Source organism: Hemitrygon akajei, chromosome 20, assembly GCF_048418815.1.
Source record: "Hemitrygon akajei chromosome 20, sHemAka1.3, whole genome shotgun sequence".
Lineage (NCBI taxonomy): Eukaryota > Metazoa > Chordata > Chondrichthyes > Myliobatiformes > Dasyatidae > Hemitrygon > Hemitrygon akajei.
The window spans coordinates 41,003,761-41,030,930 of NC_133143.1; the positions used below are offsets into that span (position 1 = coordinate 41,003,761).

The window sequence follows — 27,170 nt, forward strand, 5'->3', positions numbered from 1 at the left end:
GTGCAGGAAAATAGTAGTGAGGTCAAAGATTTTCAATGAGCTTGATGAATGTCCATGGAGTCTCAAAAACCAAATGATCTATACCTGCACCAATTTCTAATGTTCATATGAAAGAATAACAACCTACAAGAACTCAAGTTGAAATCTGGAACCGAATGAATAAATACATTCTGAAACAATGTGCAACATCTCATCATTAAGATTCAGTTGTATAGTCGGGCAAGTACTTGGCTATTCTGGTCAGCAATCAGAATACAGTTTTGTCCTAGACCAGTCTCATATGGTTTCTCCATGACACACAATCTCCATAAAATGAAAGAGATAGGCCTGAGACCAGATTAAATGGCATTGCTAAACTTCGCCAACATGCCTTTAATTCCACTCAAGCCTTGACCTCAGCCCAGCCCACACTTGTTATGCTGTAGTCAGAGTAATATCCATGCCTGACCCACTGTAGAGACAGAGATAATTTTGTGGAAATTATACAATGGTACTGAACATAATTTAAGGAGAAGGCTGTAAAGCTGAATGTTAAGTTTGAAAGAATGTTGAATGGAGTTCTTTATTATGAAAAAGGAACAGAGTGTGAGGGAGACAGAGCCTTAAGGTCTATAGCCAATTTTGTTATGTCTGTTCTGCTGTTGAGCAAAAGACACATCTCAGAAACTGAAACTAAGGGTCTGGAAATCTATCTTCTATGACCTTGCAAAAGTGATTATATGTATTACAAGGAAAAGTTAACAAGGATATATTGGTAAGATGGAACCTGGTGATGTGATTCGGACATATGCTGTAAAATAAGCCGCTCAAATTTCCAAACAAAACTCCGAATTAATGACACTCTACATTTGGTTATCTTTTTCTTATATATATCCTGGTTCCTGTTTGATAAAGAATATCGATGAAGGGCTATCTCAACTAGCTTCAAATATTCATCAGGACATTAATCTTTACATTTCTTAATGTTATGCCCTGCATGTGAGATAGTTGGTCACGTATGCATGTCACGATGTTGTGCACACTCTCCAGTCTCCATATGCTAGATTCTGTCACTGTGTGGGTAAGAGATATCAAGAACCTCTACATCACTGAAGCCAAGAGAAGTAGGAATGACTATTGGACTGACCATTCCTTAATCTGTTCCGTTACCTCTATTAGCCTGGCCCCAAAATAGTGCAGCAAAAAAACAAATGTTAAAGGACTCAAAAACTTCACAAAGAAGGCTGTTATCAAAGAGCAACACATCCCAACCAACAGGAGCTACAAAGGTTCGATCCTAATCTGGTATTAATCTGGTTTGCACTGAAGCCAATCATACTTAGCAGCTGTAAAGTAACTCTTGAAATCTCTACTATAAAACACAGGGAAGGAGAATGACTAGGAGATCCAGGAACTAATTAACCACTAACAAAGCCCATTCCTAATTTGGAAGCTCCACCATGCCTCAGGTCCCCATCTGGTATCTGAATGCTGATGTCCAACAGAAAATCTCAGACCTGAAAAATCAGTGGTGGGTGGAAAAATGTGGAGCTCTAACAATTTAGGTGCACATTCTTCAGCATTGCCAAGGCTACCTACAATTGAAATGCTAAGAATTCAATTCACGAAGGGTCAAGAATAGAGATGAACTTATCAAGTACAGCGAAGTAGCAAGTATGTGCAAGACAGAAAATTCCAAAAGCATTCTTTAAAAGCAGTTCTGTGTTTCACATGAGCACCTTTGATTCTAGCTCAGAGCAAACTATCTAGTCTATTCTCTTTACTGTCTCCAACCACAAAGGATGCACAAATGCCAGATGCCAACTGGAAGACACCAAGCAGATGGTATTCCTACCAAAGTTCTAAACCTTGGCAGACTCCGAGTTCAGAAAGAGGAGGACATGCAATATGATATCAGAAACATCATGATCGTGGCCATCTGCGAGAAAGGGGACAAATCCATGGCAACACACATAAAATACTGTAAGAACTCAGCAGGTCAGGCGGCATCTATGGAGAGGAATAACAAGCCAACATGTTGGGCTGAGACCCTCCATCAGTACTGGAATGGAAGGCAGTAGATGACAGAATAAGAAGGTGGGGGAGGGGAAGGAGTACAAACTAGAAGGAAGTAGGTGAGAGATCAGGTAAGGGGGAAGGTAGGTGGGTGGAGGAAGAGGGGAAGATGAAGTGAAAAACTGGGAGGTGATAGATGGTAAAGGTAAAGGGCTGATGAAGGAATCTAATAGGAAAGGAGAGTAGACCATTGGAGAAAGGGAATGAAGTGGGAAATCAGATAGGCAGAGAGGAGAAGAGAAGAGTAAATCCATATGCCTTAATATGGGAGGGGGAGTCTCCTACTCTCTGTCACAGAATGCCAATGTCAGAACCCTCCTCACCCATCTCCGATCAGTGACTGAAGTATTACTCTCTGAATTTTAGAGTCTGTCTAGAGCAGGGGTTCCCAACCTGGGGTCTGTGGACCCTTTGCTTAATGGTATTGGTCCATGGCATTAAAAAGTTTGGGAACTCTTGGTCTAGGGGAACAATGGAAATCAAAAAGTAACTGCTGATACTGGTAATATGAAATACGGTAAAACCAGGAAACAGTAGAAACACTCAGCAGGTTAAGCGGAAGCTGTGGAAAGCGAAACAAGGTTGGGATAATATTTCATGTCAAATGCCTTGCTTGAGAAATGAGAAGAACCGAGAAATAATGAACATGAATTTAACCTACATCAACTCCAAGGAAATGGCAAGGAGCAGAAACAGCCATTGTCTATGGTCTTTTGTGACCCCATTACTATCCTTGATATCATCAATTGAGATAGACTGTGGACCATCCTTCTCAAATTTTGATGCCCCGAGAAATTAATGTCCATTGAAAGATTGCTTAATGAAGCAATAAAAACCCTGATCTTAGCCAATGGCTCCATAACAAACTCACTCTAATCTCAGCAGTACAGAGATGACATTTGCATAGGGCGCATTGATTGTTGACATATCTTGTTGCAACCATGAACACTGCAGTGGAATTTGGGCACTCTCGTAGGTGGGCAGCTGAGAAAAGGCAGCAATTGTGCATATGAGAATGCACATTCCAGCTAGTTTGGGTTTCTTTGTCATTGTATTTAACTCCTTTCCTTTTGTTTCAGTCTTGTTAAGTGTTGACTGAAGCACAGTGACAGCAACACTCCCTGCTTCCAATAGTCCACATTCCAGGAAAGAAGGTTATTGATTTGGGGAGACATTGCTAAAAGAGCAGTATTAATTTAGTACAGGGGTACTGCTTTCAAGCTGCATCGATGGCATTAGTTTTTAGTTTGAAAGGTTTTAGTTATATGCTCTGTTGGCCTCACATTTATTATTTTCCTTTAGTTCTTATTAAAGCTCAGTGAGCCGTTCATTCTGTTGCTGTGTCTCTTCCTCTGCACATGGCCCATCCCAGCATAAAGGTCATAATCTAGCAGACAGCAGTGATCCCTGCCCTATCTGCAGCAGACTTCTCAATGTACTGGACATATATCACTGATGCTATCTTAGCAAACTCCTCCAAATCCGCCTTAAAGAGTAAACGAAGCAAATTCTAGTGCCATCTCCCAGGCCAACATTCCAACACTGAGGTCCTAACTATATTCAGTCTGCTCTGATAATTGGTTATGTTCATTTCATGTCTCACTCATCAAAACATCCTTGGAAAATTGTAGCAACCCAAGTAAGCTTTGAAAGTCCCTGCCCAGTGACCATTCAGATTGGAGAAGGAACAAATAGAATGGTGTTGAGAACCTGGTGTACGTTCATCTGAAGAACATAGAAGTCCAGTGTAAATGATAGAAGGTGCACTTTCATTCCAAATACCCATAAAGTAATTCTTATCTCAATTATGGTTGAGTAATCGGTCACTTCATAATCCTCTCAACAGTAATGGAAGCAAATTTTCCTCGATGATGATGTACTGCATAAAGAATGATTGTTGCATACAGCTAGTTGAGGATACTATGGTCTTCCAATTATAACCACAAATATTAAATTTGTAGTGAGAAATTTGTATAGCTTGCTGGCTGTGATGAGCATTTCTAAAGGGGATCATTATTATTCAGTTGTTAGTATGCAAGACCCCAATATATGCCACCTTGCTGCATGTCCAAGGAATGAGTGATTGATTCTGTCTCAGTTGGACTCCAGGTGGAGTTAGTAGTGGATCCCAGTCTTGCTGGGAAAACCCAGGTTAATGTTAAAGAATATTTTTCCCATTGCGCACTAGCCAGACATGGTGCAAATTTGGAGATCCCATTCAACTGAATGGTGATTCTCAATATGCAGAATGGCACAGCTAAGTTGTTTTACTTTGACTTACTGTTTGTACTCACTTATATTAATATATTTTAATTTTACTCCTTCATTTAATTTCTTAATTTAAAAGTCATTTGCAGAAATTTTCATCAAAATGGCTGAATTTTAGAAATATTTTTAAAGTTTACAAAAAAAAACGCCATCTTTGACAGGAAGAAAATTTCTATCCGCAGTTTTGTCTCTAAGGCTGCCACCTAAGCAGGCAGTCCACCACCTGCAGGGTGTACTGGGTCTGTTAGTTCAGTCCTCTGCACAAAGCCCAGCCCAGGGTGTTCATTCTAACTGGGGAGATGGGTTCAGCACATCATGCCCCGTAAGAAATATTGCACTAGAGCCAAACCCTCACCACCATTACACCGCAATGATTGAAAAATTATTCATGTACTTGAATAAGTTTGTATTTCTAAGTCACATATGTGCTGTGTAAAAGAAACTAGTGAGCAAATAAAATTTTCCATTTTCTTAAACAGTGTCCCTTTCTTCAACCTCAATAATGCAGTTAAGGATTCATTTGTAGAATAGTTTGGTACTGTAAACTCCCCAGATGTCAGCAGAAATTAATATCACCCTCCTGCTTTGTTGTATTTTTAGCATCAGCAGACATCTGAACACATGTTTCTTCTATATGGTTAAATTCATTGAATACGTCTGCTTTTATTATTCAATTAAAGGATCTGGACATCACTGGCAAAACCAGTATTTATTGGCTATCCCTAATTTTCCATAAATATGATGGATTGCCAAAGCACTTTGGAGGAAGATTTGGAACAAATCATATATAAATTAAGCTAAGGATTTCAGATTTCCTTCCCTGAGAACATTACCGAACTGAATGACATCACTTTATTTTTTTAGCCTGATTGGTACATCCATTATCATCTAATTACCAGGTACATTCTATGTTGTTCTGTTTACTTTCTTTAATCTTTTTGAAGATTCTGGGTTCATTTGGATTTCATTCTAACAGAAATATTATTGGCTTGTCCAGCAGATCCCCAAGCCAGCTTGATCCAGTCTGGGATTAATCCATGATCTTCACTCATTCATGTCTGCCATTTCTTGGCAATTTCACGTTATTATTTTCCAGTGGTCTTTAAAGGGCTGTCTGATTTTTTAATACTTTCCCTATTGTAACTAATTGAACACATAATCTCCATATTTTCAGCTTTCTATTTTCCTCTCATCATTCTAGTTAATATTCATATTGCTTGTTTTCAGTTTATCTTCCTACAAATTAAATAAATTTTGAACAACTGTATCATCGAAATAAAACTTGAGATGACCAATGTGCACAAATTATATAAGTTAGCACCTCCAGTAAATTTGCAGAGAGATGAATTATATAAGCAGCACACACAAAATACTGGAGGAACTCAGCAGGCCAGGCAGCATCTATGGAAAAGAGTAAACAGTCAATGTTTCGGGCCAAAACCTTTCACCAGGACTGGAGCAAAATGATGAGAAATCAGAGTAAGAAGGTGAGGGGAGGGGAGGTGAGGGTGGCAGGGGATATGTGAAACTGGAAGAGGGGGAGGGGTGAAGTAAAGAGCTCGGAAGTTGATTGGTGAAAGAGATAAAAAGCTGGAAAAAAGGGGAATCTGATAGGAGAAGACAGAAGGCTCTAGAGGAAAGGAAAGAGAGAGGAGAACCAGAGGGAGCTGATGGACGGGTAAGGTGATAAGGTGAGTCTGGGAAATGGGAATGGGGAATGGTGAAGGGGGGATGCTACCAGAGGTTTGAGAAATCAATGTTCATGCCATCAGGTTGGAGGGTGGAGGCTACCCAGATGGAATACAAGGTGTTGACTCCTCTAACCTGAGTGTGGCCTCATCTCAGCAGCAGAGGAGGCCATGGACTGACATGTCAGAATGGGAATGGGAAGTGGAATTTAAAGGGTGGCCACTGGGAGATCCTGCTTTTTCTGGCGGATGTAGTGTACATGCTCAGCGAAGCAGTCTCCCAATCTATGCCGGGTCTCACCGATTTATAGTTGGCCACACCGGGAGCACTGGATACAACAGATAAACCAACAGGCTCACAGGTGAAGTGTCACCTCACCTGGTAGGACGGTTTGTGGCTCTGAATGGTTGTGAAGGAGGTGGTGTAGGGGTAGGTGTAGCACTTGTTCCGCTTGCAAGGATAAGTGGCAGGAGGGAGATCAGTGGGGAGGGACAAATGGACAAGAGCTCATGTAGGGAGCGATCCCTGCAGAATGCAGTAAGTGGCGGGGGGAGGGATGATGTGCTTGCTGGTGGGATCCCGTTGGAGATGGCATTAGTTATGGAGAATTACGTGCTGGACGCGGAGGCTGGTGGGGTGCGGAAGGATGGGGTGTGGGCAGACGTGCTTGAAACAGAAGAGATGTGGTTGAGGGCAGAGTTTATGGTGGAGGAAGGGAAGTCCCCTTCTTTGAAGAAGGAGGACATCTTCTTAGTTCTGGAATGAAAAGCCACATCTTGAGAGCGGATGTGTTGGAGATGGAGGAATTGAGAGAAGTAGATGGTATTTTTACAGGTAACAAGGCGAGAAGAGGGATAGTTCTGGTAGCTGTGAGGGATAGTGGGCTTATAACAGATATCAGTAGATCAGCTGTCTGCAAAGATAGAGACAGAGAGATTGAGAAAGGGGAGGGAGGTTCGGAAATGCTCCAGATATATTTGAGTGCAGGGTGGAAGTTGGAGGCAAAGTTGATAAAGCTGATGAGCTTCGCATGGGTGCAGGAAGCAGCACCAATGCAATCGTTGATGTAGCATAGGAAAAGCTGGGGAGTGATACCGGTGTAGACTTGGAACATTGACTGTTCCATGCAGCCAACTAAAAGGTAGGCATAGCTGGGACTCATGCAAGTGCCCATGGCTATACCTTTTGTTCGAAGGATTCAGGAGGAGCTGAAGGAGAAGTTATTGAGCGAGGACCAGTTCTGCCAGATAGAAGAGAGTAGGGCAGAGGGGATCTGGTTGGGTCTGGTTTCTACAGTGAAACGGACAGCTTTGAGGCCTTCCTGAAGGGGAATGGAGCAGTATAGGGACTGGACATCCATTGTGAAAATAAGATGATCGGGGCTGGGGAACTTAAAATCATTGAAAAGATCAAGAGCATGTGAAGTGTCACAGATGTAGGTAGGAGGGGATGAACCAGAGAGGGATAAAACTGAGTCGAGGAATGCAGATATAAGTTTGACAAGGCAGGAACAAGCAGAAACAATGGGTCTAGCTGGACAGGCAGGTCTGTGGATCTTGGGTAGGATGTAGAAATGTGAGGTGCAGGGTGAAGAAGCTATAAAGTTGCTGGCAATGCATAGGAGATCCCCCAAAATTAATAAGGTTGGTGTTGGTGTGGGTAACAATGGCCTGGTGCTCCTTAGTGGGGTTCTGTTTGAGGGGTAAGGAAGTGGAAGTGTCTGACCACTATCGCCCGGCCTCAGCATGGTAGATGTCAGCTCGTCAGACGACTACAGCACCTCCCTTATCTGCGGGTTTAATGTGAGGTTAGGATTAGTACAGAGAGAATGGAGAGCAGAGTGTTCGGAAGGAGTGAAGTTGGAATTGGAGAGAGAGGTGGTGAAGTTGAGACGGTTGATATCCCGTCGGCAGTAAGCAATGAAAAGATTCACAGCAGGCAGAAGATCAGAGCGGGGTGTTCAGGAAGAAGAGAAGGGTTGAAGTCGGGAGAAGGGGTCATCAGTGCGGGCTGGAGAGTCCTTGCCAAAGAAGTAGGCACGGAGATGGAGATGGTGGAAGAAGAGCTCAGCGTTGTTGTGGGTGTGGAACTCACTGAGTTGTGGGTGCAGGGGGACAAAGGTGAGTTCCTTACCGAGGACAGAACATTCTGCCTCAGAGAGGAGAAGGTCAGAGGGTATGGGGAAGACTCAACACGGATGAGAGCTGGGATCAGAGAGGGGAAGGGGGCTGGTAGTTTCAGAAGAGAGGGGAAAGTTGGGGAGATCAGGGGAGGTGGGGTGAGAGGACGATGGAATCTGTGAAGACCCAAGATCTGGCAGTGGGACCTGAGAGAGATGAGACTGCAGAGTGGAGATGGGGGTTCCAGCAGCAGTGCATGAAGTCCCAACCTGAATTTTATAAAGTCTCTTAAAGGCATCGCAGAATAATAATTCTCATATATATGTTTTTCCACTTGTCTTAAATTGCTTTCAACAAAACTACATCTGTTTCTTGCTTCGCATTCCCTTCCCTGAAATCCCAAGCAGCTATCCATTCCTCCATTACCTCCACAGTTTATAGAGTGCGTTCATTTCTTAGTCTTCTTCACCATAATACGCTGTAGTTGTTTTTCTAGCATGGCAACATTCTAACACTGATCACTTGAAATTATCGTGACTAGTCAACAAAACAGTTCCCCAGATAGAAATGCCTCATTAAAATGCAAATTTCTCTGTGCATAGAGTAAAATATTTTTATTTACCATATATAGTTGTATAACGGTAGCAGTTTAATGAAAGGAAAATGCAAATCTGTTTTTTTTTGTTTAGCAGTCAGCTTTGCTTTTTTTTTAACTGCTATTTTGCCAGGCAATTAATTCACTGTTTGACAATGCATGTAGACTACAGCCAGGCCATCATCCACTGTTACAGAAGATAATAATAGAACAGGTCATCTTTATCCCTTAGGTATGTGAATAAATATATAGGATGTTTGATGACAATGATTAATCTGAATCTTTATGTCTTTCAGAAACGTATAGTTTCTATATGTTGTGTGCTCATCTAAAGACTTCATTTTAATGAAAATGAATGCACACCTTGAAAATACACAGCTTATTTTGAGTTACACCTAGCACATGATCCACAGCTCGCTAAGTGTAGAATATTAATTACTCTCACTGCAAATTATTTGAATCCTAACTTTAGGCAGTTTCCACAATGTCTTTCTATTCCATTTATATGTTAAATGACATTGTGTAGCAGCCGAAAGCTAAAATAATCACAACATACTCTGGACAGAACTATGACTAAAAACAGGAGAATTCTCAAACATAAAATAAATAGTCAATTACTACCTGTAGGTCTTGGAATGAAGACTTCTCTCTGTGTTGATTGTAACTAATTAATGTCCGGAATTTGCGCCAAAGGTACGCTAAGAGGCAAAGGCTGCCTCCTATCCAAAATGATTTTGCTTTGCAAAATAAATCCATTGCTCATGTAGGGTAATTTTGCATCATGAGTACTTTAGGTATAAATATTTGTATTTTCTCCTAATTCAAAGAACATTATGTAGCTTCAATGAAGCACGTGTATGAAGTAGTCTCTCTGAAAAGTTATGCAGCCGAATGCAAGCAGATGGTGCCAAGAGCTGTACCTAAAAGGAAAAAAATGCATTGGGCCTGTAACAAGTCTAAAACAGGTGCCGAGAAAGATGTGTTAAGCAATCCTCAGCGTGTCATTTTGATATGCTAGGCCAAAGCACGTGGATGTACTACAACACCATGCACAGGAAACATACTGCAGACTATGGCGTTGCTTAGGAGTACTATATATGCATGCTTCAGACATAGGGTGTTGGTGCTCGGGTTGCGCTGAAAAAAAAATGGTTCTGTTTAGCAAAACTCCTAACTAAAAATTTACAATGCTAGAATTGTATCCATTAAATTGGCTGAGGAGTTACACAGGTACCTATTATACAGGCTAATCCTACTACCCTTTCCTATTTTAATCTATCTAAAATTGGACTAGCAGTTGGAGGAGGGGCAGAACATTAACACTCAAATATGGGAAGATGCATTGTGTCTAAATATAAGTGAATAAAGCATGTCATACAATGTATTTTCCATTATTTATACGTTAGCTATAGTGATGCCTGCCTGACAACCTGCAATGCTAGGTCTTTCAATTACAAAGGAATTTACATTGTAAAAGGCTGGCTTCCTGGGTGCAATACAAATTTGTTTCGCAGCTCTGCTCTGTAAATGTCTGGCAGAGGGGCCATGGTCTCTGCACTCACCTTTACCTTGCCCCAAATATTCCGGCAGAACTCAGCAACAATTTTATGAGAAAGACAGTGTGCAAAATTTCATCAAATTGTTCACACATTTATAGACAACCTTTGTGCCACTTAAGGAATTTAGATGTTCTGATTCAGAGATATTGGTGTGACTTAATAAAAGTGAAGCCTGAATTTCCTTGCACTATTTCCCAACATTGCCTGAGCAGGCAGAGTTGAGGAGAATAGTATTAAGGAATAGGCTATGCAACCCCTTGAAGGCCCAATCAGTTTTCTGGAGGGAAGCCCATTAAATACTAATATTGATCTCTTCCAGTTCAGTGTATTCCTGGCAACCAGGCAGCAGATTAAGGGACAGGCAGGAAGATATAATTTAAAGTATTTATGCCACCTTTTTGTTGAATGAGGCCTCCTCTGTCCATTTAGTAAATGACACAATAGAAGTGTCTTGGAGAAGAAAGGAGCCCTCTCTGTTGCCAGCCTACAATACTAAAATAGATCATCGTTTGTTCTTTACGGAATCTTGCTCTATTCAAATTGCCTGAAACTTTCTTACAAAACAATTATTCCTCCATAGTTCCTCTGTATCTTTAAAATCTGTGAAATGCATTAACTAAATGCATATTGATTTCCCTATCTTTAAAGGAAAACTAAACTTTACTTGTCCCCAGGATCCCAGCAATATTCAAAGCCATCCTTTGCCTGCCTACCCCATTTCTCCACTAACTTGTCAAACATCAATGGATTGCATTCCTGTTCACCTCATAAACTCTGACTGAGATTCATCTACCAGCACCATTAAACACTCTCCTGGTGTAGGTTCTTGTCACTTGGATTTCAGTGTTACGTGCCTTCCAACCAACATAATAAAAATTATTGTGGTGTTTCTAAGGCTCATAATACTGATAAACCATGAAGAAGGTCTCGGCCTGAAACATTGACTGTTTATTCATTTCCACGGATGCTGTCTTACCTGCATTTGGTTCCGCACTTCTTTTCTCCTCCGGTCTGTGTATGACACTCTAACTACACCATCACAGCTGCGCACATGGGGGCTGAGAGAGGACCCTAACTGCAAGCTTTGCAGTCAGTGGGGTTCACTGGCACACATACTGTCTGGATGCAAGACAGCTTTAACACAAAGACAGTATAGCTGGCGCCATGACACGGCCCTGCTGTCCCTGGTTGATACACTGGAGTGGCAGAGATGTAAAAAGAGACCAGCTGGCAGAGAGACAAACAGGGCAGTCATTTTCATCAAGGAGAGGGCCACGCCAGTCTTATCAAAGAGGCCTAAATCCAATCTGCTGCAAACTACCAAATCATTAGAGATGAGGGTCGATGTGTGACATCCTTCCTCCCATGGTACTGCGGTCCACCGAAGACAAGAAAACCATCCCAGTGAAGTTCACAGTACCATAGGAGGAAGGATGCGAGGAGGCTCCTGAGAGGAAGGCCCTGAAGTACCAGTCCTTAGTGAAGGAGTGAAGGGACAAAGGATGGCTGTCGTGACTATTCCCCATGGAGATCGGTCCTGGTAATACCAGCATGGAGGTTGCTGTCTGCTTTGGTCCTGGATGAAAAGAGCAAGAATCAGGCAGCTTTCAGGATGGTGGAGGAAGGAAGCAGAAAGAGACTTTTGCTGAATATGGAGCAGGCGAGAGGAGTTGAGATGGAAGCTCAGAGCAGTGATTTGGCCCCACTGCTGACCCGCCAACTGGGGAGTGTCGTGGTTAAGGGTTGACACACTCTATGAAGGTTGGGCACTACCTGACGACATCTGCTCCTGGCCAAAGGCTATGGTTACCTAATTAGGTAAGACAGCACCCTGGTGTATGATGCAAGGATTTCCAACATTTGCAGTTTTCTCGTGTTTACAGTAAAAATTACCTGACACACAAATGGTTTTTCCTCTTTTGCAAATACTAGAAGTTTGTTTTGTGAGAGTAAGCATTTGGCATGGACTAGAAGGGCTGAGATGGTCTGTTTCCATGCTGTAATTGTTATATGGTTATAAATCTGATTAAATCAGTGTCCCTTCAATCCCTCTTACTTCCAGTTGCCTGAAAAACTAACTTAGGCAATTAGAATTACTTCTTAAGTTGTTTTATCTCAGAAAGCCAGTTTCTAAGATCTTCTTCAAAATCTGTCATAAAGAATAATTTATTTGATAATTTTAAGATAATTTATCTCCACCGCTATTTCACCATCTTATTCCAATGCATTACTAATGCACTTGTGAAGTTGTATTCCAAGATGTTCCAGAAGAATTAGTTTTCATATTAATATCATAAGCCACATGTTTTCTTAGGTTGGGTTCATGGAAGGTACCTCTTTGGGTTTGGCTGAATCAGGTCCTGCAGGGCTTGTGGTTTTGGACTTAGTGGAACTGCTGAAAGTCTCTTACTGCATTGAAGAGTCAGGCATAGTAGACACATTCATGAAGATACAGGAAGTAAAGAAGAAAATTACTCTATTCAGTTCATTTATTTTTGAATATAAGTTTCCTTTAAATTAATTGTTCATAGATATAAGCCCCATTACAGGATTTGACCTCGTAATCAGGACAGCAACATCTGAGTTCATAGCAATAATCCTATTTGCTTTCTTAGATGAATGTGAAACATCTATTGCAAAATTTAAAAGAAAGATCTAAGGCATTCTCCTGATTTATCTTCCATCTCCAAATTTATTCTTCAAAGGCTACTTACTTCACTGATGTTTGCTGTACCTTGCTGTGCACGATATGTTACAACTGTGGACTGCCCTCCAAATAGTACTTCATTCACTTCAGGATACCAAAACTTATGAACAGTGCTTTGCAAAAAGAGATTTATTTATAGTATGGAGGAAATATGTGATGAAGCCCCATGGGACATGATTTGCTTTCCATAATTCACATTTCATTACCAAATCAGTCCCACAGGGACTTATTTTCCAAGGCACTCTGTATTAATTAATTCAGAGGCTTGACAAGTTACTACATACTGTAATTACAATTTGTAAACAAAGGACAAGGCAGACATTTAAAACCAACTTGCCTGCTTGCAGAGTGTATTACAGGTGTTTCAGATTGAGCTTAATGCAATCAGATCTTAGAGGTAACATGCAGACTCCTTCAATTAAACTTATGTTACTTTGGATTCAAACTATAAGTGTTAGGGCTGAGGTGTATATTCAGGAATAAAGCTTACATCATCGTCCTCCGTGTTGCCATCTGGTTCACTGGTTTTTTCTTCCCAGAAATTCCTCATAGTTTCCACTCTTTCCAAGTAATGAAAGAAAGCCATTTTTCCTAACCTTCCACTGTTGGATCTCTTGTTGATTTCCTTCAATCTAGACACCTTCCATGATTTATTAGACTCAGTCAGCTTTATATCTTCGTACCTTCCCTGTTCGTGACCACCTTTCATGCTTCTTCCATAAATATCTCACTTTACTGGCTCACAGATGTTTCCTCTTGTACTCTGTGAATGAAAAAATAAACATATTTCTCTTGTTTCTGGCTAAACTTATTTAACACATTTTGATGCATGTAAAAAGTTCTCCTACATTCAAATATAAAGAAGTAAAACATAACCAATTTTCAAATGCAATTGGAATTTACACACACACACATATATCTGTATATCTATATATCTATAACTGTTATCTCTTGTTATAAATGACAAATTAAGAATATTTTGTAAATATTTCTGAGGAAAACACCAAATCTCTGAAGAACACTTTCTTGATTGGCAACCAACCATTATGCTACAAATCTGACATTCAAAAATGGGAGCAAAAATTTGTCCACAGATGCTGCCTGACTTGCTGAGTTCACCCAGCACATTTTCTTTTGCTCCAGATTCCACCATCTGCAGTCTCTTGTGTCTCAATTCAGAAATGGGATATTGGTACAATGGTATTGTTTGGAAATAGTAAAGGATTAGATGGGCCAAAGGGCCTGTTTCTGTGTTGTACTTTTCTATGAATCTAAACTGAGTTGTCAGCTGCAATGTTTGATCCCCACATCTGAAGTCTCAGTGATATTGAATCTACAGCAGTAGTTCGGTTCATTATTCATTGTTTATCATATAATTATACTGAGATAAGAGAATGGCTCACTTTTGTATTCTTTTGGTAGCTATTATTGATATTTCCAATGGGATGAAGGAATGTGACCACAGTAAAAGGACTGCCTAATACAGATTGATGAACCTTTTTTCAGAAACAATTCCTGTCTCTGTCTCACTTTGAGCAAATATCATCAATGTGGATTGTGTAAACAAACTTATTTTTCTTCAATGTTGTTGCTAACTTGACTCATTACAGCTCCCAATCCATAATTCAAGGAATCAATGAAGATGCACTTCTCCACTTTTCTTACATAAATCATAGGTTCATGCTATTCTGTTTGGCAATTTCATTTATTATAGATAGATAGATAGATAGATACTTTATTCATCCCCATGGGGAAATTCAGCTTTTTTCCAATGTCCCATACACTTGTTGTAGCAAAACTAATTACATACAATACTTAACTCAGTAAAAAAAAATATGATATGCATCTAAATCACCATCTCAAAAAGCATTAATAATAGCTTTAAAAAGTTCTTAAGTCCTGGCGGTAGAATTGTAAAGCCTAATGGCATTGGGGAGTATTGACCTCTTCATCCTGTCTGAGGAGCATTGCATCGATAGTAACCTGTCGCTGAAACTGCTTCTCTGTCTCTGGATGGTGCTATGTAGAGGATGTTCAGAGTTATCCATAATTGACCGTAGCCTACTCAGCGCCCTTCGCTCAGCTACCGATGTTAAACTCTCCAGTACTTTGCCCACGACAGAGCCCGCCTTCCTTACCAGCTTATTAAGACGTGAGGCGTCCCTCTTCTTAATGCTTCCTCCCCAACACGCCACCACAAAGAAGAGGGCGCTCTCCACAACTGACCTATAGAACATCTTCAGCATCTCACTACAGACATTGAATGATGCCAACCTTCTTAGGAAGTACATTCGACTCTGTGCCTTCCTGCACAAGGCATCTGTGTTGGCAGTCCAGTCTAGCTTCTCGTCTAACTGTACTCCCAGATACTTGTAGGTCTTAACCTTCTTATCTTTCTTTTGGAACAGATATGTAGCATCAGTACAATTGCAGGGTCTGGAAGAATTTCAGCATTGTTCTATACCATGACTAAGTTAAAGTTCACGTTTAATGATCATTCAGACATAGAGGAAAACAGCCAAATGAAACAGTGTTCTTCCAGGGTCAGGGTGCAAAATACATTACCAACAGCACACAGCACATATCACACATAGAATGTATGGCTACAATACCAAAAAAACATACAATCACAAAGGAAAAAAGTAATATAGCCCAAGTCCCTAAGTGGCTTGTTCTTCAACTGAATAAGCACTGGAGATCAGCACTGAGTGACACCACCCCCCCCCCCCCGCCACCAGAGGGCAGCACTAATGGGAGGAGGCAGTCACCACCAAACACTACAGATTCCAGCACACCTACAGGGGCCTCTGCTCTCTCCCACGCTGTCACCAGCATCTCTTCCCCCGGGCAGCTGCGGCAGGGAGTACCACAGAAAGAGGGTCTAGTCCTCACCTCAACAGATGCCATGCAGCTCCCCCGCTGTCGGCCTCAACAATGAACCAGCAAACCAGACATGCAGTATTCCATACTACCCATGTCCCACAGGACCTTGCAATTGTAATAACACCGTCAAAGACCATCACTGGCAACGCGCACCACCTTGGCATAATAATGGTATGCAACGAGTCCAAGTAACAACACAACAATACACAGTAAGTCCAGCTCCATCACTATCACATGGTGGATTGGATAGTGGACTACTTGACAGATAGACCTCAGTATGTGCGGTTGGGAGACTGTAGGTCTGACATGGTGGTCAGCAGCACAGGAGCGCCGCAGGGAACTGTACTCTCTCCGGTCCTGTTCACCCTGTACACATCAGACTTCCAATATAACTCGGAGTCCTGCCATGTGCAGAAGTTCGCTGATGACACGGCCATAGTGGGGTGTGTCAGGAATGGACAGGAGGAGGAGTATAGGAAACTGATACAGGACTTTGTGATATGGTGCAACTCAAACTACCTGCGTCTCAATATCACCAAGACCAAGGAGATGGTGGTGGACTTTAGGAGATCTAGGCCTCATATGGAGCCAGTGATCATTAATGGAGAATGTGTGGAGCAGGTTAAGACCTACAAGTATCTGGGAGTACAGTTAGACGAGAAGCTAGACTGGACTGCCAACACAGATGCCTTGTGCAGGAAGGCACAGAGTCAACTGTACTTCCTTAGAAGGTTGGCGTCATTCAATGTCTGTAGTGAGATGCTGAAGATGTTCTATAGGTCAGTTGTGGAGAGCGCCCTCTTCTTTGTGGTGGCGTGTTGGGGAGGAAGCATTAAGAAGAGGGACGCCTCATGTCTTAATAAGCTGGTAAGGAAGGCGGGCTCTGTCGTGGGCAAAGTACTGGAGAGTTTAACATCGGTAGCTGAGCGAAGGGCGCTGAGTAGGCTACGGTCAATTATGGAAAACTCTGAACATCCTCTACATAGCACCATCCAGAGACAGAGAAGCAGTTTCAGCGACAGGTTACTATCGATGCAATGCTCCTCAGACAGGATGAAGAGGTCAATACTCCCCAATGCCATTAGGCTTTACAATTCTACTGCCAGGACTTAAGAACTTTTTTAAAGCTATTATTAATGCTTTTTGAGATAGTGATTTAGATGCATATCATATTTTCTTACTGAGTTAAGTATTGTATGTAATTAGTTTTGCTACAACAAGTGTATGGGACATTGGAAAAAAGTTGAATTTCCCCATGGGGATGAATAAAGTATCTATCTATCTATCTATCGAACAAATTGCTGAACAATTCCTGCAGCACTTGATGTTCTTAATATCCAGTAGTGACTTACAATCACAAGAGAAGCAAAGGATTAATAATCACATCTTTGATTGGACCTGGAGTGACCGCTGCGTTGCGGTAAGATGAATTCTATCCAGTTTCCTTGCTTTCACAATTGTTTTCTCCTTTTTATGACTTCTATTAATTCATTTTTTTAGGACCTGTTCATTACTGGCAAGGAAAGCATTTATTTCCCATCTCCTATCACCCAAGGCATTGAGTAGCTTGCATGATTATCTAAGAGTCAACTACATGGTGGATCTGCTACCACATTCGGATGTTAGGGTAAACATGCAGATGTCCTCACTGAGGTTTTGTGGTTATTATTAAGTGATGACAAATTACATTAAAATTTGAGATTATCAATTGAATTTAAATTACAGAACTACATGGTGGGAGTTGAACTCAAACTGTCATATTGCAATTGCTGTTATTCATCTGATAACTTAGCTGTTACACTACCATCATAACTATAAATGGTCTGGTTGCAAAATAAACTAATATGTTACTACTTTCAATACAAACACAGTTTTCCTTCTTTTGAGTTTTATGTTGTGCTTGTGTAGGCATGTGAAAGTTTCTCACAAAGATTATTTTCTTCATTATTTGCATCTATTATTCTAGAGTATTGTATTATTGTAGATCAAGTATCTTCTTGATTGCTCAAAGATCTACAACTGGTAGGGTCTTGTACATTGTGATGTGATAATTTCACATGGTGTGGTAGGTAGATTGAAGTAATAGTGAAGACTTCTCTTTGTTGATTCTCAAATATTGTGACTCTCTTTATCCAAGTTCAGCTGAGTATTTGCATGTGGCTAATTTGGTAAAAACAAAATCTTCTGCCTCTTGCCAACTCTATATATAGATTCAACAAACAAAAAGCAATGAGCTGCTCGTGTTCCATTGTGTGGTTCAATGTAACCATGTAAATATCACCTTGTCAAGCACTCTTGTCCAATTTTGGCATGACTATAATTAGTATAACTAGGTCACGCAGGTTCATCTCACCAGAACTGAATCTGGTTCTGACTTAACTACCAGAAAGATGGCAATGTAAATGGTCGCAGTAGCCACTCTAGGTCCAACCAAAGGTGCAATTGTTCATCCTTTATGTCAACCCAGAGAAGTGTGAGGTGGTACACTTTGGAAGGACAAACTCCAAGGCAGAGTACAAAGTAAATGGCAGGATACTTGGAAGTGTGGAGGGGCAGAGGGATCTGGGGGTACATGTCCACAGATCCCTGAACGTTGCCTCACAGGTAGATAGGGTAGTTAAGAAAGCTTATGGAGTGTTAGCTTTCATAAGTCGAAGGATAGAGTTTAAGAGTCACAGGGTAATGATGCAGCTCTGTAAAACTCTGGTTCGGCCACACTTAGAGTAATGTGTCCAGTTCTGGTCGCCTTACTATAGGAAGGACGTGGAAGCATTGAAAAGGGTACAGAGGAGATTTACCAGGATGCTGCCTGGTTTAGAGAGTATGGATTATGATCAGAGATTAAGGGAGCTAGGGCTTTATTCTCTGGAGAGAAGGAGGGTGAAAGGAGACATGATACAGGTATGCAAGATGAAAAGATAGAGTGGACAGCCAGCACCTATTCCCCAGGGCACCACTGCTCAGTATAAGAGGACACGGCTTTAAGGTAAGGGGTGGGAAGTTCATGGGGTTTATTAGAGGAAAGTTTTTTACTCAGAAAGTGGTTGGTGCATGGAATGCACTGCCTGAGTCAGTGGTGGAGGCAGATACACTAGTGAAATTTAAGAGACTACTAGACAGGTATATGGAGGAATTTAAGGTGGGGGGGTATATGGGAGGCAGGGTTTAAGGGTCGGCACAACATTGGGGGCCGAAGGGCCTGTACTGTGCTGTATTGTTCTATGTTCTTTTTATATGATCACAAGACACCGTTAGTTAACTAGAACATCAAGTACTGCAAGTCTACCCAGTCGGAGGTTATGGAGCTGGATTTGGTACAGACTGTGTTGCTACATGCTACAGGAAAACATTGGAGTTGGTGCATCAAGGCAGTGTGCAGTCTAGCAAATGGAGCAAGCGATTGCCTTGGACGTTTTTCATGTGATCTCAAGACCCTGGTAACGTAGAATTCTGCAAGTCCAGTTTACTAGTTCATTGGCGAGACTGGCATCGAGGGGGCTGCAAAGCCTCAGATGTAGCATGGACTAGGCTTCAAGCCACAGAGTTGCCTGTTGCAGCTGCCCAGGGAGAGACAGCAAAGGTGGTGTGGGAGAGAGCAGAGGTGTAGCTGCTGTGCTTGTTGGGGTCTGGCCCCTCCTGTCAGTGCTGCCCTCCAGTGTTCGCGCAGTGAAAGACAAGCTGGATTGCATTCATCTGTGGGCTGCTGTGGGCTTCCTCTTACCAATGACATCCATGCATCGTCAGTGGAAGTTTCTCTTTCACTGATTATTCAGGAATACTACAAAATGCTCTGTTTGCACTTGTGGAAAGATAGTCCCATTGAAATCAACTGCATTTGATTCTGGGAACAGAGTTTAATGTGCAGAGCACGCTGTGTGGCAGTTCTGAACAATGGTGACCATAGGCTGATTCTTGTCTCATTGATCATGCCACAAATCATCCAAAAAACTTTGTACTCAACACTCCAAATATCAATGTTCAAAGCGAGAAATTGTTTAGTGAAATAAATTATGTCGTGTTCAAATCAAAAAGATTTAAACGTTGAACAACAATGGAATTTTGCAGATTTACACCACCTGCATCACAGGTTTTAAGAAAGCCCTTGTACTCTTGTTATTGCCAGTAACATCTGGACGCCATTTGGAATTGAACTTCTCACTCATTTGTTCTGGTAAGATGGCTGTGCGGTCGGACGTAACCAACCTCTCCAGGTCCAACCAAAGGTGTTTTTGGCTTTTTTTGTTATGATTGCAAGACACTGCTGGACATTAAGGATTTCAAGAACTGCAGGTCTACTCCATCAGCGAGTTGCTCAATGGTGGGACAACTGGAGGAGCTGGACTTGGTGCAGAACGTATTGCTTCCTGCTACAGAAAGGCGTTGGAGTCGGTGCACGAAGGTGGCGCGCAGTCTAACAGTAAGTGATAGTTTTGGATGTTTCCCTTGTGATTGCAAGACCATTGTGGACATTATAGAATACTGCATGGCGATTCACCAGTTTATTGGCAGGGAAGCTCGTGGCCTCAGTTGTAGTGTGGCCTGGGCCTCATGTCACAGGATCACCTGTTGCAGCCACCCAAGGGGGGTGACGCTGGAGACGATATGGCATGGCGTCCCTGCTGGGTTGGGGATTGTCCCTTGTTTCGGAGCTTCCCTCCATTGTTCACTTGGTGTAAGATAAACTTGATTCCATTTTCTGCGAACTGCTTCAGGCTTGTTCTTGATGACAACTTCCATGCACAAGGACGTGACACTCAGGGCCTTAGGTTCCGTTATATATATTGTTGTGTGACTGCATGTTACTGCTATCTTATATGTTCCTTGTGCCATGTATGACTGTTTGCACTTTGGCCCAGTTCCATTTGTCTGTATTCATGGGTATTTATGTACGGTTGAAGGAGAATTAAACTTGAACTTGAGGTTGATTTTTACTTTAAATAGTAGTGTTGTTCATGGCTTCTACAGTATAGTGCAAAATGTGAATTACGTACTGTGACAGAGAACCCAGTTATTTGTTGGATGTCAAATATATTACTCTAAAAGAGGAGCAGATGATAGGATGCCTATTTCAGCTTCTGTCAGCTCAGAGAAGATTCAGAATCCATGGTGCCACTGATTATTAGGATCCATGTCCACAGCCATGACTACCAATGATTTTTCTGGCTCCACACTTGTTGGACTCTGAAATGGGGATCCATGATTCTCCCAAAAGTGTAACATATTCTTTCACATGAAGGAGAGTTAGACAGGAAGAAGAGAAACGATGCTTAAGGAAGGAAGAAACAGGGGAAAGTGTTCCTTCATGCTGAACTAATAGGTATGAAACCTGCACAGACAGGAGAAAGCCTGGAAGTTATGCAGAATTTTTCTCAGGAGGCGGTGGGCAGAAATATTTAGTCTATCAATGCTAAAGACTTTTCGGTCCTACTAGGTTGAGTAGCTTTAAATCAAACTCCACTTCTCAGTACCGAAATTTAATTACAATACTGGCAAGTCCACACAACACTGCCCTCTAGCATTGCAACAAAACCCATGCACTGACTACGATTACAAACTTCGCTTACCAAACAACTCATGCTCATGCCAGTTCACAGTGTTCCGCTGTAGCATCATCATTTTCTCAAAACCCGGTGCATTCTCTTCATCTTTACAGGTAAAGGTTGTACACCATACAAGCCAAAAAGAAACCTGCCCATTGAACCTTGGTTTGAACATTTTCAAGGCAGAGCTGGACGCATACATGATAGGTAAATAGGTGAAAGGTTATCGGGGTAGGCAGGAACGCGGAGCTGTGGTTAGTCAGATCTTGTTAAATGATGTCACAAACTCAAGGGTCTGTGTGACATTCTCTGCTCTGAATTCATTCAATTTATCTCAGGCACTGAAGATTTTGGAAGAAAGGAATACAAGGAGCGAGTTCAAATGCCTGATCAATAAGCTTCAAGATCTTGGCCTCACTAGCTCCTTGTGCAGTTGGATCCTCAATTTCCTCTCTTACAGATCCCAGTCAGTTCAGATTGGCAACAACATCTCCTCCACAATCTCCATCAGCACGGGTGCACCACAAGGCTGCGTGCTGAGCCCTCTGCTCTACTTGCTTTACATTTATGACTGGATGGCTAAGCGTAGCTCCAATGCCATTTTCATGTTTGCTGATGACACCACTGTCAAAGACTAAATCAAAGGTGGTGTCCTCATCAGAGAGTCAGTGGTGGAGAGGATCAGCAGTTCTAAATTTCTCAGTGCTTTCATTTCAGAGGACCTGTCTGGGCCCAGCACATAAGTGCAATTACGATGAAAGTACAGCAGTGCCTCTACTTCCTTAGGAGTTTGAGAAGATTCGGCATGACATCAAAAAGTTCAACAAACATAATGCTGCCAGTGCTTCGAAAAACCCAAATCATCGGTACATACATTTGAAATTTTGTTGTAAAGCATATCTAACACCGAGAATTAAACATCAACTGGGACTGGTTCCTGACCCATATTGCTCATTTTGGATGGAAAAAACACGCAAAGTCTGGCTGGCAGGCTTAACTAGCTAAGAACATTGTAGTCCAGCATTGGATACTTCAAGTACTCACTGGCTTCAGAGCTTTTAGGACATTTCTTACCTGGAGTTATCATCAGCAAGAGTAAATGATGCACGGCCAAACTCAATCTTAATGTGGACAAATTTGATAACTAACTTAAAAGATCTTCTGTTAAAATAGGAATGATCTGTCTGTGTATGCACTACTATTCAGTTGGTGGTGGAGGGGGAGAGAGAAGGGTGGAGAGGGAGGTGGGGATGAGGGTTGGGGGTGGCTGGGTTAAACAATCAAAATGTAATCGGCAACTGGTTGTACTGAATGTAATTTGTAGGTGCTAAAATCAGTGTTAAAGAAAGTTCAACAAACTTCTATAGATGTGTGGTGATACTGCAACGCCAATACCCTTGAATGGAAAATCCTACAAAAAGCATTGGGTATGGCCCAGTCCATCATGGGTAAAGCTCTCCCCACTATTGAGCGCATCTACACTGAATGTTGTTGTAGGAAAGCAGCATCCAACACCAGGGACCCCCACCACCCAGGTCATGCTTTCATCTCACTGTTGCCATCAGGAAAAAGGTTCAGGAGCCTCAGGACTCACATCACCAGGTTCAGGAACAGTTATTACCGCTCAACCATCAGGCTTGTGAACGATAGGGGATAACTTCACTCAACTTCACTTGCTCCATCACTGAAATGTTCCCACAACCTATGGATTCACTTTCAAGGATTCTTCATCTCACGTTCCCGTATCTATTGCTTATTTCTTTATTATTATTCCTTCTTTCTTTTTGTATTTGCACAGTTTGTTGTTTCTTGCACACTGGTTGAGTACACAGGTGGTGTGGTCTTTCATTTATTCTATGATGGTTGCTAGGCAGTTATGGATGTGTTGAGTATGCCTGCAAGAAAATGAATTTCAGGGTTGTATATGTTGACAGAAATGCACTTTGATAGTAAATGTACTTTGAACTATGAAATGAATGAGCTTGTTCTGTGGTCCAGGGTTCTCTGGGGCTAAATCTGTGTCCCATGTGACAGCCTTGTATCCATAGGGAGTTGTCTGGATGAGACTTCCAAAACACAATGAGAGCTAAACACATTGCTCACAGTAGTAAATATGTTGAGCATAACCCTATTAGATCATGGCTGGTCTGTATTTTAACTCCCTGCAGACAGCTTGATTCCAATCTTTAACATTTCATCAATCTTGAATTTGAAAGTTTCCTTTAACCTAGTCCCAGCAGCATTTTTGGGGAAAGTTCCAGAATTTCATTTCCCCCATTGGTGCTTCCTGTCATCACTTTGTCAACCTGTGATTTTAATATTATTTCCTTTTTCCTAGACCCCAGAATGGAAATTGTTTTTTTTCTCTCTGCCTTAACAAATCTATTAAGCATCTTAAATGCCTCACTTCCATCAGCCTTTGAACAATGTCTGTCCAATCTGTCACCTACCTCCCAGAAGTTAACACATTTGGTGGCACTCTCATTCAATGCACCAAAACAATACCCAGGAGGCAAACAGTTGGCCAAGTTAAAGGAATAAGGAACTACCTTGGAAGTACTGATGATCCTTTGAACTGATGCTGGGAGTGAGGCTTTCATGCTGATTACTACCACATGCTGAATGGGATGAACCACGATAACTCAAATATTGGGAAGTCCAAAGTAGAATAGCTCAACGCAGCACAACAGCCATATTTTTTTTCCAAACAGAATGAGACTAATATGCGTTTATTGACTACGTGATTTCGGCTGTCCATGCAGTCAACTGTATGGCACCTGCAAAATGGTACCGTGTAGCCAAGTATCTTAAAGTTCAAATTAAATTATCGTCAAAGTATGTATATATCACCATATGCTACCCTGAGATTCATTTTCTTGCAACCATTCACAGTAGAACAGGGAAATACAATAGAATCAACAAAAAACTGCACACAAAGACTAACAAACAACCAGTGTGCAAGAAAGACAAACTCTGCAAACTGTACAAGTGGATGGATGTATGGATAAATAAATAAACACTGAGAACATGAGTTGGAGAATCCTTGGAAGCGAGTCCATAAAGTAGCTGGAAATGGGATGTATGGTCTCAATGGGCAATGGAAGCAAACTATCTCATAACACTTATTAGGATGAGCTGAGACAGAGGTTACAAACTATGTACTGATAACTAAAATTAGTATAGATAGGCACTTACTGGTCAGTATGGACATCGTGGGCCAATGGGACTGCTTCTATGCTGCATGCTTTATGACTCTGAAAACTGAAACCCATGCTTACTTGCATATCTCTGTACTGCTGTTCTGTTATCCATGAGAGAGAGGTAAAGAATTTCTTGAGTAGTGGATTATGTTCATAAATATTTTGGAATTTAAGAAAAACTAAACCCAGTTATTACACACTTATTTGAGCTATGTTCTTTCTGAACTGAATTAGCAATTAGAATTCATCAAACATTGTTGAAAATTGTGAAATAATTATTTTTTAAAAATACTTGAGAACCTGGAAAATTGAATTACTTCTTGCAGATGTTTTGTGTGTAGAAAAATACACAACAATAAACTGGGGAACAAGAATGAGAAAGTCATTGCAATACACATAAAGATTTAATGATAATAAGTCAAATGCAACAAATGTCCTCCAAATAATAAATCTACTAAAATATGGATGAACTGTTAACCTCTTGAAACTGTATTTTAACAAGACTTTATCTAAATTCTTTTTTTAAAAATTGGTATTATTGATAAGGCCAGCAATAAATGACCATTGCTAACAATCGCTTTGAAAATAAATGGCATTGTGGCTACTTCAGAGAGCAGTTAAGAATCAGATTAAGATTGCTTTGGTATTGAATAAGGCAAGAATTATTCGTTTGTGTGAATCCGAAGTATTTACGTGACTAGTTGGTAATCTAATCACTCCTGACACTGGATTTTTACTCAAGGTTTATTTAAATAACATCTTCATTCAATTTTGAGTGTAAACTCCGTGATAATTTAACCACTTAAAGCGGCTATATTTCATTAGGAATTTAAGGAGAGTTGGCATGTCACCAAAGACTCTTCGCAGATTTCAACAGATGTACTGTGGAGAACAGTTTGACGGGTTGTAATATGACTGTCTAGTATGGAGGGGCCATTGCAAAAGCTACAGAAAGTTGTAATCTCAGCCAGCTCCATCATGGGAGCTCTCCTCCAGAGACCTTCAAAATGCGATGCCTCAAAAAGGTGGCATCCATCATTAAGGGCCCACATCACCCAATTGCCCACCACATGCCCTCTTCTCTTTGCTACCATCAAGGAGGAAATACAGAAACCTGAAAATACACACTCAGTTGTCAAGAGCAGCTTTCTCCCCCTCCGTCGTCAGATTTCTGAATGGATGATAATTTCATGAACACTACCTCACTATCTTTTTGCCTCCATTTTTGCACTGCACATTTAATTTTATCTTTTTATATGTACTTACTGTAACTTACATTTCAATATTCTGTATTGCAATGTATTGCCGCTGCAAAATAAAAAAAAAATTCAACACATGCCTGTAACATTAAACCTGATTTTGAATCTAAAAGTAGTCAAATAAAGGGAAGAACTGCTCTGGATTTACAAATCATGGAAGTCAGGTAAAAACGTAAAAAGTAAGACAGAAACAAAACTTATGGTTAAAGTGTCTTTGTGGAATTGATTAGAGAAATAGTATCTGTTTACAATGGCTACATTGGTGTCCAATCAGCATTATGGGCAATAACCATATTGTAAGGAAAATGAAATGAACTGCAGATGATGGAAATTCAAGTGAAGAATGTTTGTCTTCTTGATAAATGTCCTGACGAAGGGTCTCGGCCTGAAACGTCGACAGCGCTTCTCCCTATAGATGCTGCCTGGCCTGCTGTGTTCCACCAGCATTTTGTGTGTGTTGTTTGAATTTTCAGCATCTGCAGATTTCCTCATGATAGCAATCAACTCATTTAGCGTACATCCGAGTAATTTAACTCAGATTCTTGTTCACTTTCACCTAAATTTTGCCTCCTTTTTCTTCTGCAAAAATCATCGCAATATTAAGTACCTGTGCAGAATACATGAAGTCAGTGAGAAAAACACATTACCACATCAAATAAAAATACAACATTTTGTTCTAGTCGCAGTAAATGGGATCCAGAATGTTTTCACTCCAAGATTAAGGTGTCTGTTCATTAACAATTCCAACAGAGAAAGCCAATGGCTCTGTTTTCTAATACTTAATATGTTTCTTGGCAAATAATCTGGAATGTCCACATTAAAGACACAAGACGTTCTTTGTGAAAATTGAAGTATTTTGAAAATAATATGAACATGTACATAATTGTTGATATTTAAGCATTCAAATAAAATAGACTACAAATGCATCAAATAAACTTCTATCATGCTAAGAAAAAATGTATGAGAGGTCATCTATTTAATTAGAATTAAGAAGCACTAACCAAAACTTTCATTAATAAAACAAGAGGACATCGGCTTATGATATGAGGAATGAGCTTAAAAGGAAACGTTGGAAGTTTTGTTTGATATGTTTGGTGATTGGAAGTAGGTACAGAGGAGATGTCAGGGGTAAGTTTTTTCATGCAGACAGTGGTGAGTGTGTGGAATGGGCTGCCGGCGACAGTGGTGGAGGCGGATATGACCGGGTCTTTTAAGAGACTCCATGGAGCTTAGAAAAATAGAGGGCTATGGGTAACCTTAGGTAATTTCTAAAGTAAGTACATGTTCGGCACAGC

The 27,170-nt window shown here is 41.1% G+C and overlaps 1 protein-coding gene across 3 annotated transcripts in view; it reads right to left on the reverse strand.

The window, feature by feature from the left end:
* mylk4b (myosin light chain kinase family, member 4b) overlaps positions 1–27,170 on the reverse strand; it is a 189,944-nt gene that overhangs the window by 114,334 nt on the left and 48,440 nt on the right. For all 3 annotated transcript variants that reach the window (XM_073024204.1, XM_073024205.1, XM_073024206.1), the window contains one exon: positions 13,484–13,756. In XM_073024204.1, the coding sequence (XP_072880305.1) occupies positions 13,484–13,702 (219 nt within the window). In that variant the 5' untranslated portion in view covers positions 13,703–13,756. The remainder of the gene's footprint in view (positions 1–13,483; positions 13,757–27,170) is intronic.